General features: G+C 48.0%; 1 protein-coding gene across 2 annotated transcripts in view; it reads right to left on the bottom strand.

The window, feature by feature from the left end:
* The window catches only part of CPXM2 (carboxypeptidase X, M14 family member 2), a 361,124-nt gene that overhangs the window by 76,591 nt on the left and 272,458 nt on the right, over positions 1-12,075 (bottom strand). For both annotated transcript variants that reach the window (XM_078644019.1, XM_078644018.1), the window contains one exon: positions 9,133-9,256. In XM_078644019.1, coding sequence (XP_078500145.1) covers positions 9,133-9,256 — 124 coding nt within the window. The remainder of the gene's footprint in view (positions 1-9,132; positions 9,257-12,075) is intronic.

A 12,075-nucleotide genomic window follows, 5' to 3' on the forward strand; every position in this document is an offset into this window, starting at 1 on the left:
AGGTCCAACGAACGATGGTGGGGCTGCCAAGATCGGCGAAGCGACGCGACCCAACGACAATGGTAAGGAAATTGCCCTGCCACTGCTGGGCGAGGGCACAATGCCCTCCAGGGGGGAGAGCCTAGCGCAACATGTGTCACAAAGTGTGAAAGAAATGATATGGGCTGACAAATATGTGAATATTTTTTCATTACTGATAGATAACAGGGAATGGGAGTATGCTAAATCACAGAAGGATATGATGTTGCCTAGTGAATGGAGAGCTAAATTGTACAAATTTAGGGCGGAAGAAACCATCATCAACTGGGTGAGGGCCTTTGCGGTGTACGGTGCTGTAATTGGTGAACGTTTTCAGGGAATGCAAGCAGCTATGAACTGTTATCAGAGTAGAATCACAATGTACCATGAGAATCATGTGGGGGATGTTTGGAAGGAATATGATATAGCCTTCAGAAAATCTAAAGAGTTCGATAAGTCTTTGACATGGGACAAGGTGGATTCTATTTCTTGGCATTCACAATTTGAGAAGGGTCAGGGCGCTAGCACTAGCACTACCTGGAGCAAAGGTTACACCCCCAGACCACAACAGCCATTCCAGCAGCCCTTTCGATCAGCACAGGGTGGGGAGACAGGCCACAAACCGAGAGGCAACGGAAGTACGAAAGGGGTATGTTGGGACTTCAACAGACGGACATGCAACAGGGCACCGGGCACTTGTAAGTTCAGGCACGCGTGCAACCTATGCGGGCACCCATCCCACCCAGAGGCGACATGCCGAAATAAAGGCAGTGGAGCGGGTAATAGGGGTAGGAAGAAACCTGAATAGTAAGATCCATCCCATTATAGCACATTCACCCATTCAGTTGTCAGCTATGATCCCTTGGCTTAACAGGTACCCTAATCACACTTCTGCTAGATTATTGCAAGAGGGTTTCACACATGGTTTCCGGATTCCTGCAGGGGGTTATGTCGGGACACCACAGTGCAGAAATCAGCTGTCAGTTCTTTCCAATCCCACGCTAGTGGCGACAAAAATAGGAAAGGAGGTGCTTTTAGGTAGGGTAGCGGGACCTTTTCATGTCATTCCTACTCAGAATTTTGTATGCTCCCCTTTGGGGGTGGTTCCAAAGAAGGAGAAGGGCGAATATAGGCTCATCCACAACTTGTCTGCACCCAGGGGTATATCTTTGAATGATGCTATTGATGAATCAGTTTGCAGTGTTAAATATGCGTCCTTCGATCAGGCAGCGGACATGCTGAGGGGTTTGGGCGCAGGAACACTGATGGCTAAATCAGATATAGAGTCAGCCTTTAGATTGCTCCCTGTTCACCCAGAAGACCAGCACCTCTTAGGTTTCTCTTTCGAGGGGAAGTACTACATGGATAAGTGTATGCCCATGGGTTGTTCAATTTCATGTGCATATTTCGAGCAGTTCAGCTCTTTCTTGGAATGGGCCCTAAGACAAGAGACGGGTCACCAGTGGGTCATGCACTACCTGGATGATTTTCTTTTCCTGGGTCCGGCGGGTTCACGAGAGTGTGCATCAGCATTGCAGGAATTTTGCGTGCTCATGCGTTCTTTTGGGGTCCCGTTGGCGCAGGGGAAGACAGTCGGGCCAGTAACATGCCTGGAATTTTTAGGCATTGAGCTGGATTCAGTTGAGGGCTGTTTTAGACTACCACAGGAAAAGATACAAAGATTCAAGAATACACTAGGACTATGCCTACAAGCTAGGAAAGTGACTCTACAGATGTTGCAGCAGACAGTTGGGCAGTTGAACTTCGCATTAAGAGTAATTCCCATGGCACGCCCCTTTTCACGTTCAATTGCACAGGCCATGAGGGGTCTTCGGGAGAAGCATCACCGGACGCGGCTATCTGCTGAGGTTCGCCAGGATATGCGGATATGGATCGCATTCCTGGAGGACTTCAATGGCAGAGTGCTGTGGGGTGCACCCACGCTGTCCTCGGAGGACCTTGGTTTGTGGACCGATGCGGCAGGCAGTATAGGGTTTGGTGCAATCCTTGGTAAGAAGTGGGTGGCACAGAAGTGGCCCGCCTGGTGGGAGGAGAGCGGGCTGACGGTGAACATTGGTTTCCTCGAGCTCTTCCCAATCCGGGTGGCACTGAAAGTGTGGCCGGAGGATTTGGCCAACCGATCGGTAATCTTCTGGTCAGATAATATGACAGTGGTGGAATGCATCAACCAACAAGCTGCAAGGTGTCCATTCATACTACGCCTGATCAAAGAGATTGTGCTGTGTTGCATGACATTGAATGTACTTTTCAGGGCGAAACATGTCCCGGGGGTGTTAAACAATGCAGCTGATGCCCTTTCTCGCTTTAAGATGCAGGTTTTCAGGGATCACTTGCCGGAGGCAGAGACAACCCCGGCCCACTTCCCGTCGACTCTCTGGCAAATTGGTGCCCCCAACTACATGACCTCGTGGCAGCCAGCCTAGCACCCAAGACAAGGACAGCATACGAAGGGGCGTTCAGGTCTTACTGTCACTTTCTGGGCCAGGGCTGGGAGAGTAGGTGGACTCTGGAAGCTAGCTTCAATGGGTACATAGGCACCTTACACAGAGAAGGGCGCACGGCGGCGACAGCCAACAGGCACAAGGCGGCTATCTCCTTTTTCGCACGTGCAAAAGGGGGAAGGGACCCTACGAACAGCTTCCTAGCTCAGAAGGCGTTGAAGGGGTGGCGGCGCATGCCGCCACCTTCCACAGATTCTCGGAAACCAATAGGTTTTGAACGCTTATCAGCAGTTCTCCTCGCTCTACCGGACACATGTAGCTCTACGTCCGAGGTCGGCCTCTTTAAAGCAGCATTCTCGTTAGCCTTTTATGGGGCATTCAGGGTGGGCGAACTGGTGGCGGCCAATAAAGGTGATACGGTAGGCGGCCTTCAGCTGCGGGATGTCAGCATAAAGGGAGACACTATGTGGATTAGAATCAGGAAATCTAAAACTGATCAGGAAGCTAGGGGTCAAAGCCTGGCGTTACAACGTGCAAGGAACAATCCCTGCTGCCCGGTGACACATGTGGAGGTACTGATAAGACAGCGGGCGCAGGAGTGTGGGGGGTCACTGCTAATGCATGGGGATGGGACCCCTTTGACCAGATTTCAGTTTCAGAGGGTACTAGCCATGAGTATGGCAAGGGCTGGTTATAACCACAAAGAGTTTGGGACGCACTCCTTCCGGATAGGGGCAGCCACAGAAGCAACGGCCAGGGGTTTGTCCACAACTAGTGTGCAAAGGATTGGGAGATGTTCCTCATCTGCCTATAAACGTTACGTGCGGTTGCACATGTTGTGAGAGCTGTCGCCATGTGGAGTATTTCTAACACCTGCTGTTTTTCTGGTTATTTACAGTTTCTCTGGCCTGTAACGCGGGACGGAAACTACCCATGGATCATCAAGGCAACTTATCAACATCAAGGAAGAACCAGGAGGACAGACAGAAGACAGTGGTAGTGTGGGTAGTGGGGCATTCGTATGTCAAGCGTGCTAATCCTATTTTTCTTGCAGGATCAGGTAAACAGAGGGTGGAGAGAAAGGGGTGCACGGTCTCCTTCCATGGCAGGGGGGGGCTCCGCCTCAATCAGTTCAGGGACTATATGTCGGACTTATTAACACGACATACTACACCTCCCTCGGCGGTGATCCTTCATCTAGGGGGGAACGATCTGACAGGTCTCGGTAGAAGGGTCCTCCTGGAAGAGATTATATCAGCAGCAGGGTGGCTAGCGAAGCGGTTACCTGGGAGTGTGGTTGTATGGTCACAGCTGATACCGAGAATGCAATGGAGAGGGGGGGACTCAGTCAGCGCGTTGAATAACTCGTTAAAGAGGGTCAACAACAAGCTAGACAAGTTATTTAGAACTCCGGTCTTACAGACCATTCCTCATGGTTGCATCTGGGGAGAGCACTTCTACCTGCGGGACGGGGTCCACTTAACAGAGGCAGGGAATGCCCTTTTTATAAGAAATATCCTGGCATGGGTGGAAGTTTTTGCAGGGAGAGTATGACCTTTCTACAAAGGGGGTTTTTGGGGGGGGGCCAGATAGTCGGTCAACTACCTGGCCTGTGGCGGTAAGGTCATTAATCGGTGAGCAGCATTTTAAGGTCCTTACGGGGGGGGCGGGCCCATTCACGAAAGGGGCCGCCAGTCGGGAGGGGCCATTGGTCTCTCTCAGAACTTCAGGGGCAGGATATGATATCCAGTAGTTTAAAGGGTGCGGGGGAGGGAGTCTACGCTTTCCTCAGGCTGATAGCCACCCCTCACAACACTATGACGTCACTAAGGTGCGCGAGTGTCTGGGCCCTCCTGATATGGTTAAATGGAGTTCAGGGAGCGCACGTGGGTGAAACGTGCCCTGGGTTGCGCATGCGCATTTCGAACGTGAAAGCGCAGCTGTAAAAGGATCTGACACCGGTTGGCGACCTTGCCGTACGACTTAATTATTAGAATGCATTTTTAAATTTTCAGGATGTTAGATTCGGTTAGGAAACACGCTGTACTAGATATTTGTTAAGGTTAGCCCATCATACCATGTCGAAACGGATGTCAATCTAATGTTCTGAAATGTGCATCTTTTAATAATTGTCAGAAATGTTTATTTTATTAAAATTTTTGATTTGTTTTTATATTTTAATAAATACGGCCAGGGGGGGGCCCTGTACCCCCTGACTTCCAAAGACCCCATGTGTTGACTGGTTGAATCAGGTAACTCAGTCAGTGTGTTAAGGGGGGAGGTGGCCGGCAGTCCCAGACCATGAGAGAAGGGGGGGCCAATCGGCCCCCACGCAGGCATGGCGGGGCCCGGCCCCTCCCACACCCCGTCCCTTTCGTGGTCGCTTGCCCCCGCCCTCGCCCCAGGAGTAGTTGTGCACTTCCGGGGTGAGGGGGCGGGGCCGTGGCGGCGAAAGGGTTAAGAGCCTGGGGAGCGCGGGAAGCGGCCTCTTTGTGCCCGTGCTCCCAGGCTCGCTCCTCGCCCCACCGTGGGGCTGTTAATTTTCCCCACCCTCCATCCCCTTTTTAGCAGACCTTGGGGCCAGCCAATGGTAGGTATAATGTTTAGCGATGTGTCGGATTATAGGAATAATATGCTTGATCCAGTAGGCCTTTTTTCCCGTTTACTGGAGGAATGAACAGATGTAAATGTTTTGTGCGTTGCTGTGATATTTTAACTAATTTTCTCCTTAGGCCTTTTTTCCCGCTTACAGGAATATCTATATTATGTATATGTTTTGTGCTTTGCTGTGTATTAACCAATTTTCTCCTTAGGCCTTTTTTCCTTCTTAGTATAGCAATGTCGTATTTATTATGTGTGTCTGGCTGTAAGGTCATTAATCGGTGAGCAGCATTTTAAGGTCCTTACGGGGGGGGCGGGCCCATTCACGAAAGGGGCCGCCCGTCGGGAGGGGCCATTGGTCTCTCTCAGAACTTCAGGGGCAGGATATGATATCCAGTAGTTTAAAGGGTGCGGGGGAGGGAGTCTACGCTTTCCTCAGGCTGGTAGCCACCCCTCACAACACTATGACGTCACTAAGGTGCGCGAGTGTCTGGGCCCTCCTGTTATGGTTAAATGGAGTTCAGGGAGCGCACGTGGGTGAAACGTGCCCTGGGTTGCGCATGCGCATTTCGAACGTGAAAGCGCAGCTGTAAAAGGATCTGACACCGGTTGGCGACCTTGCCGTACGACTTAATTATTAGAATGCATTTTTAAATTTTCAGGATGTTAGATTCGGTTAGGAAACACGCTGTACTAGATATTTGTTAAGGTTAGCCCATCATACCATGTCGAAACGGATGTCAATCTAATGTTCTGAAATGTGCATCTTTTAATAATTGTCAGAAATGTTTATTTTATTAAAATTTTTGATTTGTTTTTATATTTTAATAAATACGGCCAGGGGGGGGGGGGGGCCTGTACCCCCTGACTTCCAAAGACCCCATGTGTTGACTGGTTGAATCAGGTAACTCAGTCAGTGTGTTAAGGGGGGAGGTGGCCGGCAGTCCCAGACCATGCTGCTGCCCTACAGCGCCATCTGTTGTTCACACATGGAGCTAGTGTTGTTCCTGAATCCTGACCTGAAGCACTACTTGCTATCCTTGTACTGAGACCTACTTAGATCTCTGCAAGTGCAAGTCCTTACCGACCGTTCCTATGCATGAAAGATCAAACAGAAGAACCCCTTTCATGAGGAGTGGGCAGATCCTGCAAGCCTAATCAAAAATCATTTGCAGGTGTTTAACAAGGCAAACCACAATATATCTGCAAGAGTAAGAAGTTGCAAAGTCTCCTAACTCATACATTCTCTTAGTGTTTTTATTGGGCTCGCAAGCTCTGCAAAGTGCAAATTTTGCAAGATTTTATGGGAAACCAACCCCTCTGCTGTTCAAGGCCTTGAGCGGCAAGGCTTGGACCGCTGCCGCCACTCCGTGTCTGCATTCTGCACATAAAAGAGAAAACAAAGGGGAAACTCACTGTGTGCTGGGAAAGAAATATTAACTGAGGCTTGTGCCCTATTCTTAATTTCTGCATTAGTTACAGGTGCTGGAGACTAGCACTAATTTTTTAGTACCCAGACTTGTTTTTCCTCATCATACTTTGCCTCAGAACAAAAGAGAAAAACCTAGACCCTCCTCTTTCTACCTCTACTTATCTTTCCTCTGGCTATTTCGCCTTTCTCTATTTACTTTAATTCTTTTTCTACCTCACACATCTTTCTGCATCATGTGTATCTCTCCCCCTGTCCATTTACTTCATGTCTCTCGCTAAACTACACTCTTTATGTCTGCCCATCTCTTGCATCCTGCCAATCTCATTACTCAGCAAAATAACATGTAACCGCATGGACAGAGAAGTGCACTCATACAAAGAAAAGAAGAGAGACAAGGCAGGTAAAAAGAAATGAGGGGAAAGTTATTAGATTTTAACCAATGGAATGGTGAAAATCCTTAGAGCAGCACTGTGATTCTCACGTTTACAGAATGACCATCAGTAGTGGAGGTGTATATTTTTGTGATTTACAGATATTAGAGTACCAAAGCCACACATTTACAAGCACTATTTTCATATGGCTTACTATAATGGTATAGTGCCTAATATTATGCATCTAATACGTCACCCTGTTCATGTTATGGCGCCAGTGCAGGGAGACATGCAGGGCTGCACCATATTCTTGTAAATATGGTGCAGTCCTGTGTTTCAAGAGATGACGGAGCGGAGGGGGTCTCTTAATGGGGCGTGGCCGATGTAATTAGGGCGTGGCTTAAAACACCTAAGCTAAAAATCTGTACTCAACACAGTGTGCCGCCCGTCTGGTATTTTTCTGTTTCTATCGTTACATCCAGATATATAATACAGCACGTAACATTACACCTACAAGAAGTCAGGACTGGTGCTTGTGCAAATGGCTGTTAGCTGCATGAGATAAATAAGCAACTACTATGGCTTTGTTGTCAATATAATCATTCTGAAATGATGAGACTGTGAAAGAACTATAACGAGTCTCTTTGAAGTTATATCAAAGGCAGTGAAGGATGGTACTGCTGCAGAGGTAAGATATATTTTTTCACCTCGAGTGTGAGGGCGAAAATAGAGAGCCTGATAGGGACCTGTCTCAGCACCTGCTTTTTAGAACTGCTGGTGCTTAAAGCCCTGAGTCTAGGGGCCTCGCTATATCCCTTAATAAAGTGCACACCTGGGGGCCCTTCTGGGTAGCACACCCCTCGGTCTCTGGACGGTATCTTTGTCCTTGCAGCTGCATCTGGAGTATGACTTGTAGGCACGAGCCAAGGCCCATGCAAATGAAGAAAAGTCCATTTCAAATGCCCACGCCCCAAAGGAGCACCCGCCCAAGGGGCATGACAGAAGCCCTCCAGTAATACAGCATCTACCCGGGAGGGCTAAAAGTGGGCACTGTGGAAAGACTGCCTCACATATCCTGTGGGCAGGGCTTTAAGTGGGGGGGGGGTCTGTGGGGGTCTGAGCACCCCCAGTTTTTTTGGGGGGCCTCGAAACGGATCTGTAGGGGGCTCTATTTTCGGGCCTCAAAGGTCAAAGGTTTTTGTTGGTGTTTCGGGTGAGTATGCGTGCGCACTGCTTAAGCAAATCAAGCTAATGCGCTCCCAGTACCCCTGGCATCCCCACACCAGCTCAATCTGAGGCGCAACTAGAGTGCCCACAATTCATGGAAGTGTCCTTTCATCGCACCATTGTGTCGATCAATGGTAACTCAAGTGGGATCATTTAGCAGCTTAAACCACTTCGTGTGAGAAACTGCCTACATTTTGATATTTCTTCTTTACTTCTGATCATGGGAAACTTGCTTGTAAAAGTCCAGTCAAACAAAAGTTAGACGTGAAATAATACAAACGTGTTTGCACAGAAGGAAAATTTATGTGACCGCATCATAATGAGGAGGTGAAAGCCCTATTTTGCAAGTGTGAGAATAGCAGGCTGATTTCCTGCGCTGCAGCATCGCCCAGTTGTTTGGAACACCACAAGCCTCTCAACGTGTTTACCGCCAGTGTTAAGGCCACAGAGGGGCCTATGCAGTGTCCTGGTGACAAGCACCCACTGGCATACCAACGGAGCGACGAAGGGGAGGAGGGAGCATTTGCACGTGGGCTCAGTAGAGGAAGTGTGGAGACACAGGGGCTCGACGAAGGGGTGAAAAAACGACAAAGAATCATTAACATGCAAATGTTTTTCTAAGGACCTGTGAAGTACTCGGGTGCGGCTGTGTGTGAGGGCTGTGTGTGAGTCCGGGAAGCTGTCTCAGCCTGGGCTGCCACACAGAGGGGGGTGGGAGGGGGGGGGGCTCTGAGGAGTCCTAGAGCTGACAGCTTGTCAGAGCAGGGGGTACTGCTACAATAGTTATCTTTATTTAGCCACGCCCCTACTTAGATAGGCCACACCCCTTCGAGGTTTGCACCGCCCCTTTTAGAGCACCCCCAGGTTTTTTTTCCCACTTAAAGCCCTGCCTGTGGGGACAATCACTAAAGTGTGGCAGAACTAACACGCATGTTTTCAGATTCGGAGGAAATCTCTGTGATATCCTTCGAGTAATGGGAGACACGACACATCAACCAGAAATATAATGTTATCTTCTCACCCACTTCGTGCTCCCCGGGGTTGTCTGACATCTCCATAGCGTACAGCTTCAGTCCAAGGTGGCTCTTCCCGATGTTGTAAACTCTGGTGATGTTTGGACACATCTCATTCACCACTTTCATCAGCTGTCAGTGAAACAAGAAAGTAAAACAAGATCATACCACTGGCTAATGCTCAGACTAGAAACAGAGAGACCAGAAACAACCTTCACTAAGTAAACACCTGCCACGGGTGACAGCACTACAGAGAACCACGTGAAATCAAAGAACAGATATGTGAAGCCTGTGAGGCAAAGTATACACTGTAGGAAATAACACAGAGACAGGGCACCAGGAAAAGTGGGCAAACATTGTCTTCAGTATACAAGGGAAAGATGGAGAAGGGCCAGGCCGCGCGGGTCATGAGGAGGAAGAGTAAGAGAAAGAGGACATTAAAGTGTAAAGGTTTAAAGTGCTGAGAAAGCAGGGCTGTGTTCCGTTGTGTGAGATGGTGTAGGCGACCCAAGGGCAAGCAGCCATTGGCTACCACTTACCATTGGCCTCTTCAGTTTCCTACTACTCACCACTGGACATGTTCTGCCCATCCAACAACTAAACACAAACTTTACTTTGATGGAGAGCAGTTGATTTTCCCTGCCAATAGGTACCTGCCGGACACTCAGTTTTGCATCAGTGCACGGATTTCTTCTGGTTTCCCTGGTTCAAATACTGCAGTTATTGAGTTTAGCTCTGCTGTCAAAATCTCGGCCTTACATGAAAAGCTCGCTACAAAAATGGCGACATTAATTTAATTCCCAAAGCCAGCAAATTAATGTCCCAGTATTTAAGAAACTGGTTAATTTAACTCCAGTCCTAGTGTATTTGTGGGAAGGTACTTGATAGTAGGATTAGATGCAGGGGAATTTTTCTAGAATTTCTAGAAGTTCAAGATATTGGTGGTCTACATTTTGGAGTATATGTTTTTACAAAAAATGTCTCTGGACATTTTTTGCACATGCTATTGTCCAGAACTTTGTCCATCTTTCATAAAACAGAGATCCATGTAGGTTGGACAATTCCTGGCATTGTTTGCTACGGCAGGACAGAGTGCACAAAGTTTGGCAAGTGAACTTATTAACATACAACAAAAAGGTCTGGTTTACGCTCACTTTCCGTTGAGCTAAGTCATTTTGTTTGTAAAACTAGGATTGTGGAGCACCAGTGCAAATGCTTTCACCTACATATTCCACCTTCACTTTGTTGGTTAAAAATGTATTTCATTTTGTCAGGTTTCTTCTGTAGTTTTGTAATTCTGTACAGCTTCCCATTGCCTCCACAATGAGAGCTTTGTTGAAGGGTTGCATAAAAGTACTATCAAGTCTAGGTGATCGAAGCCCAAACCACCTTGGCATGCCTGTGCGAGACTGGCATCTGACGGAAGGAATTTAAAACATCGTATGGATCCCTGAAAAGGCGTAGATTTTGAAGCTGTTTGTCAATACATGAATTGGCAAAACACCAGTGTTAGGACTTGGATCTGCAAACAAAGCAGAGGATAGCAGAGATATGGCACTGGTTATGGTCGAGAGGTTCACAGTGTAATTGATGGACGTTTGTAAGTCAGAATACCAATGCGAAAAATAGTTTGCCAAAAATATTGTGCCCTAAATATTATTTAGAAAAATGTTGTCCCAATATGTGTATATTTTCTATTCTTAACTCTAATGGGACATATTTTTGTAAACAATGTTAATATGATATATGCCGGACTTGGCCCTCTCTGCAGCGTCACCCCCAAACACACTGCTAACCGATGCTAATGTGCTTGTGATCAGGATTTGAACCTGGGACCCTGGCTTCCCAAGTCAGAAGCTCTAGCCTCTAGGCCACATCTCCCCCAAGATAGATCAAGCAATGCTCTGATGGAAAGATAAGATGTCAGCACACTTGGATCTGGCTACTTCATTCCCCAATTTTAGGTGGATCGGCAGTGTGTGGGTTTCTATGTGTAGGGGACTGCCCCAAATCTTCTAGATGGGGAGGGGAGTTTAGGGCAAAATGCACGAAATTTAGACTTCCGAATGGTGACTGGAGACTAGGGAGGTAAGCCAACAAGCAGGGTTGGACTAGCCTTTTATTCCACTGGGCATATTCCTTGTTGGTTGGGGCCATTGGAGGCTGATTTCACACATCCTAGGACCACTGCTGGTGCCTCTGACACTTCCTCAGTTCCCATAGATTAATTGCAGCAGGCACAGTGTATTTCAAGTCGAGAGAGAGAGAGAGAGAAAGAATGGGTGAGGGGGCGAGAGGGATGGAGAGAGAGAAAGAGATCAGGGAGGAAGAAGAGAGCGGGGAGGAATAATGGATGGGTGAAAAGAGACAGAAAGCATGGAGAAGAAGGGAACAGGGTTGGTGTTGGACTTGACCCTTTTTGCAGGGTCATCCTTGAACTTTTTGCCTTCTTCCTAGTCTTTTTTCTGACCTGGTGTTGGTGATTTTAGGACTCTGGTCACTTTAGCACCGCTGTCCAGTGTAAAGGGCGTGTGCACTCTATAGTAAATCATGGTAATATTGGTCTACACCTGTTTGGCGTATTTAATTTACCTGTCAGTCCCTTGTAAAGTGGTATTTAATATACCCAGGGCCAATAAATTAAATGATACTAGTGGGCATGCAGCTCTGCTGGCGCCACCCACCAAAGTAGCCTTTCAAACGTGTCTCAGACCTCTGCCATCGCAGGGCCTGCGCACGCAGTTTACTGCAGCTGTAACGTGGCACATAAAGTGGGTACCACGTCTATGATTCCCCTTTTACTACATGTTGGTCGCCCCTAAGATATGCCCTAGCTAGCCCTAAAGGCAGGGTGCATTGTAGGTAGAAGCTAGGACATGTGTCTTAACTGCGTGGCATGTCCTGGTAGTGACAAACAGCCATTTTGGTTTCTCGCTACAATGAGGCTGCCC

Source organism: Lissotriton helveticus, chromosome 5_1 (assembly GCF_964261635.1).
Source record: "Lissotriton helveticus chromosome 5_1, aLisHel1.1, whole genome shotgun sequence".
NCBI classification, from domain to species: domain Eukaryota; kingdom Metazoa; phylum Chordata; class Amphibia; order Caudata; family Salamandridae; genus Lissotriton; species Lissotriton helveticus.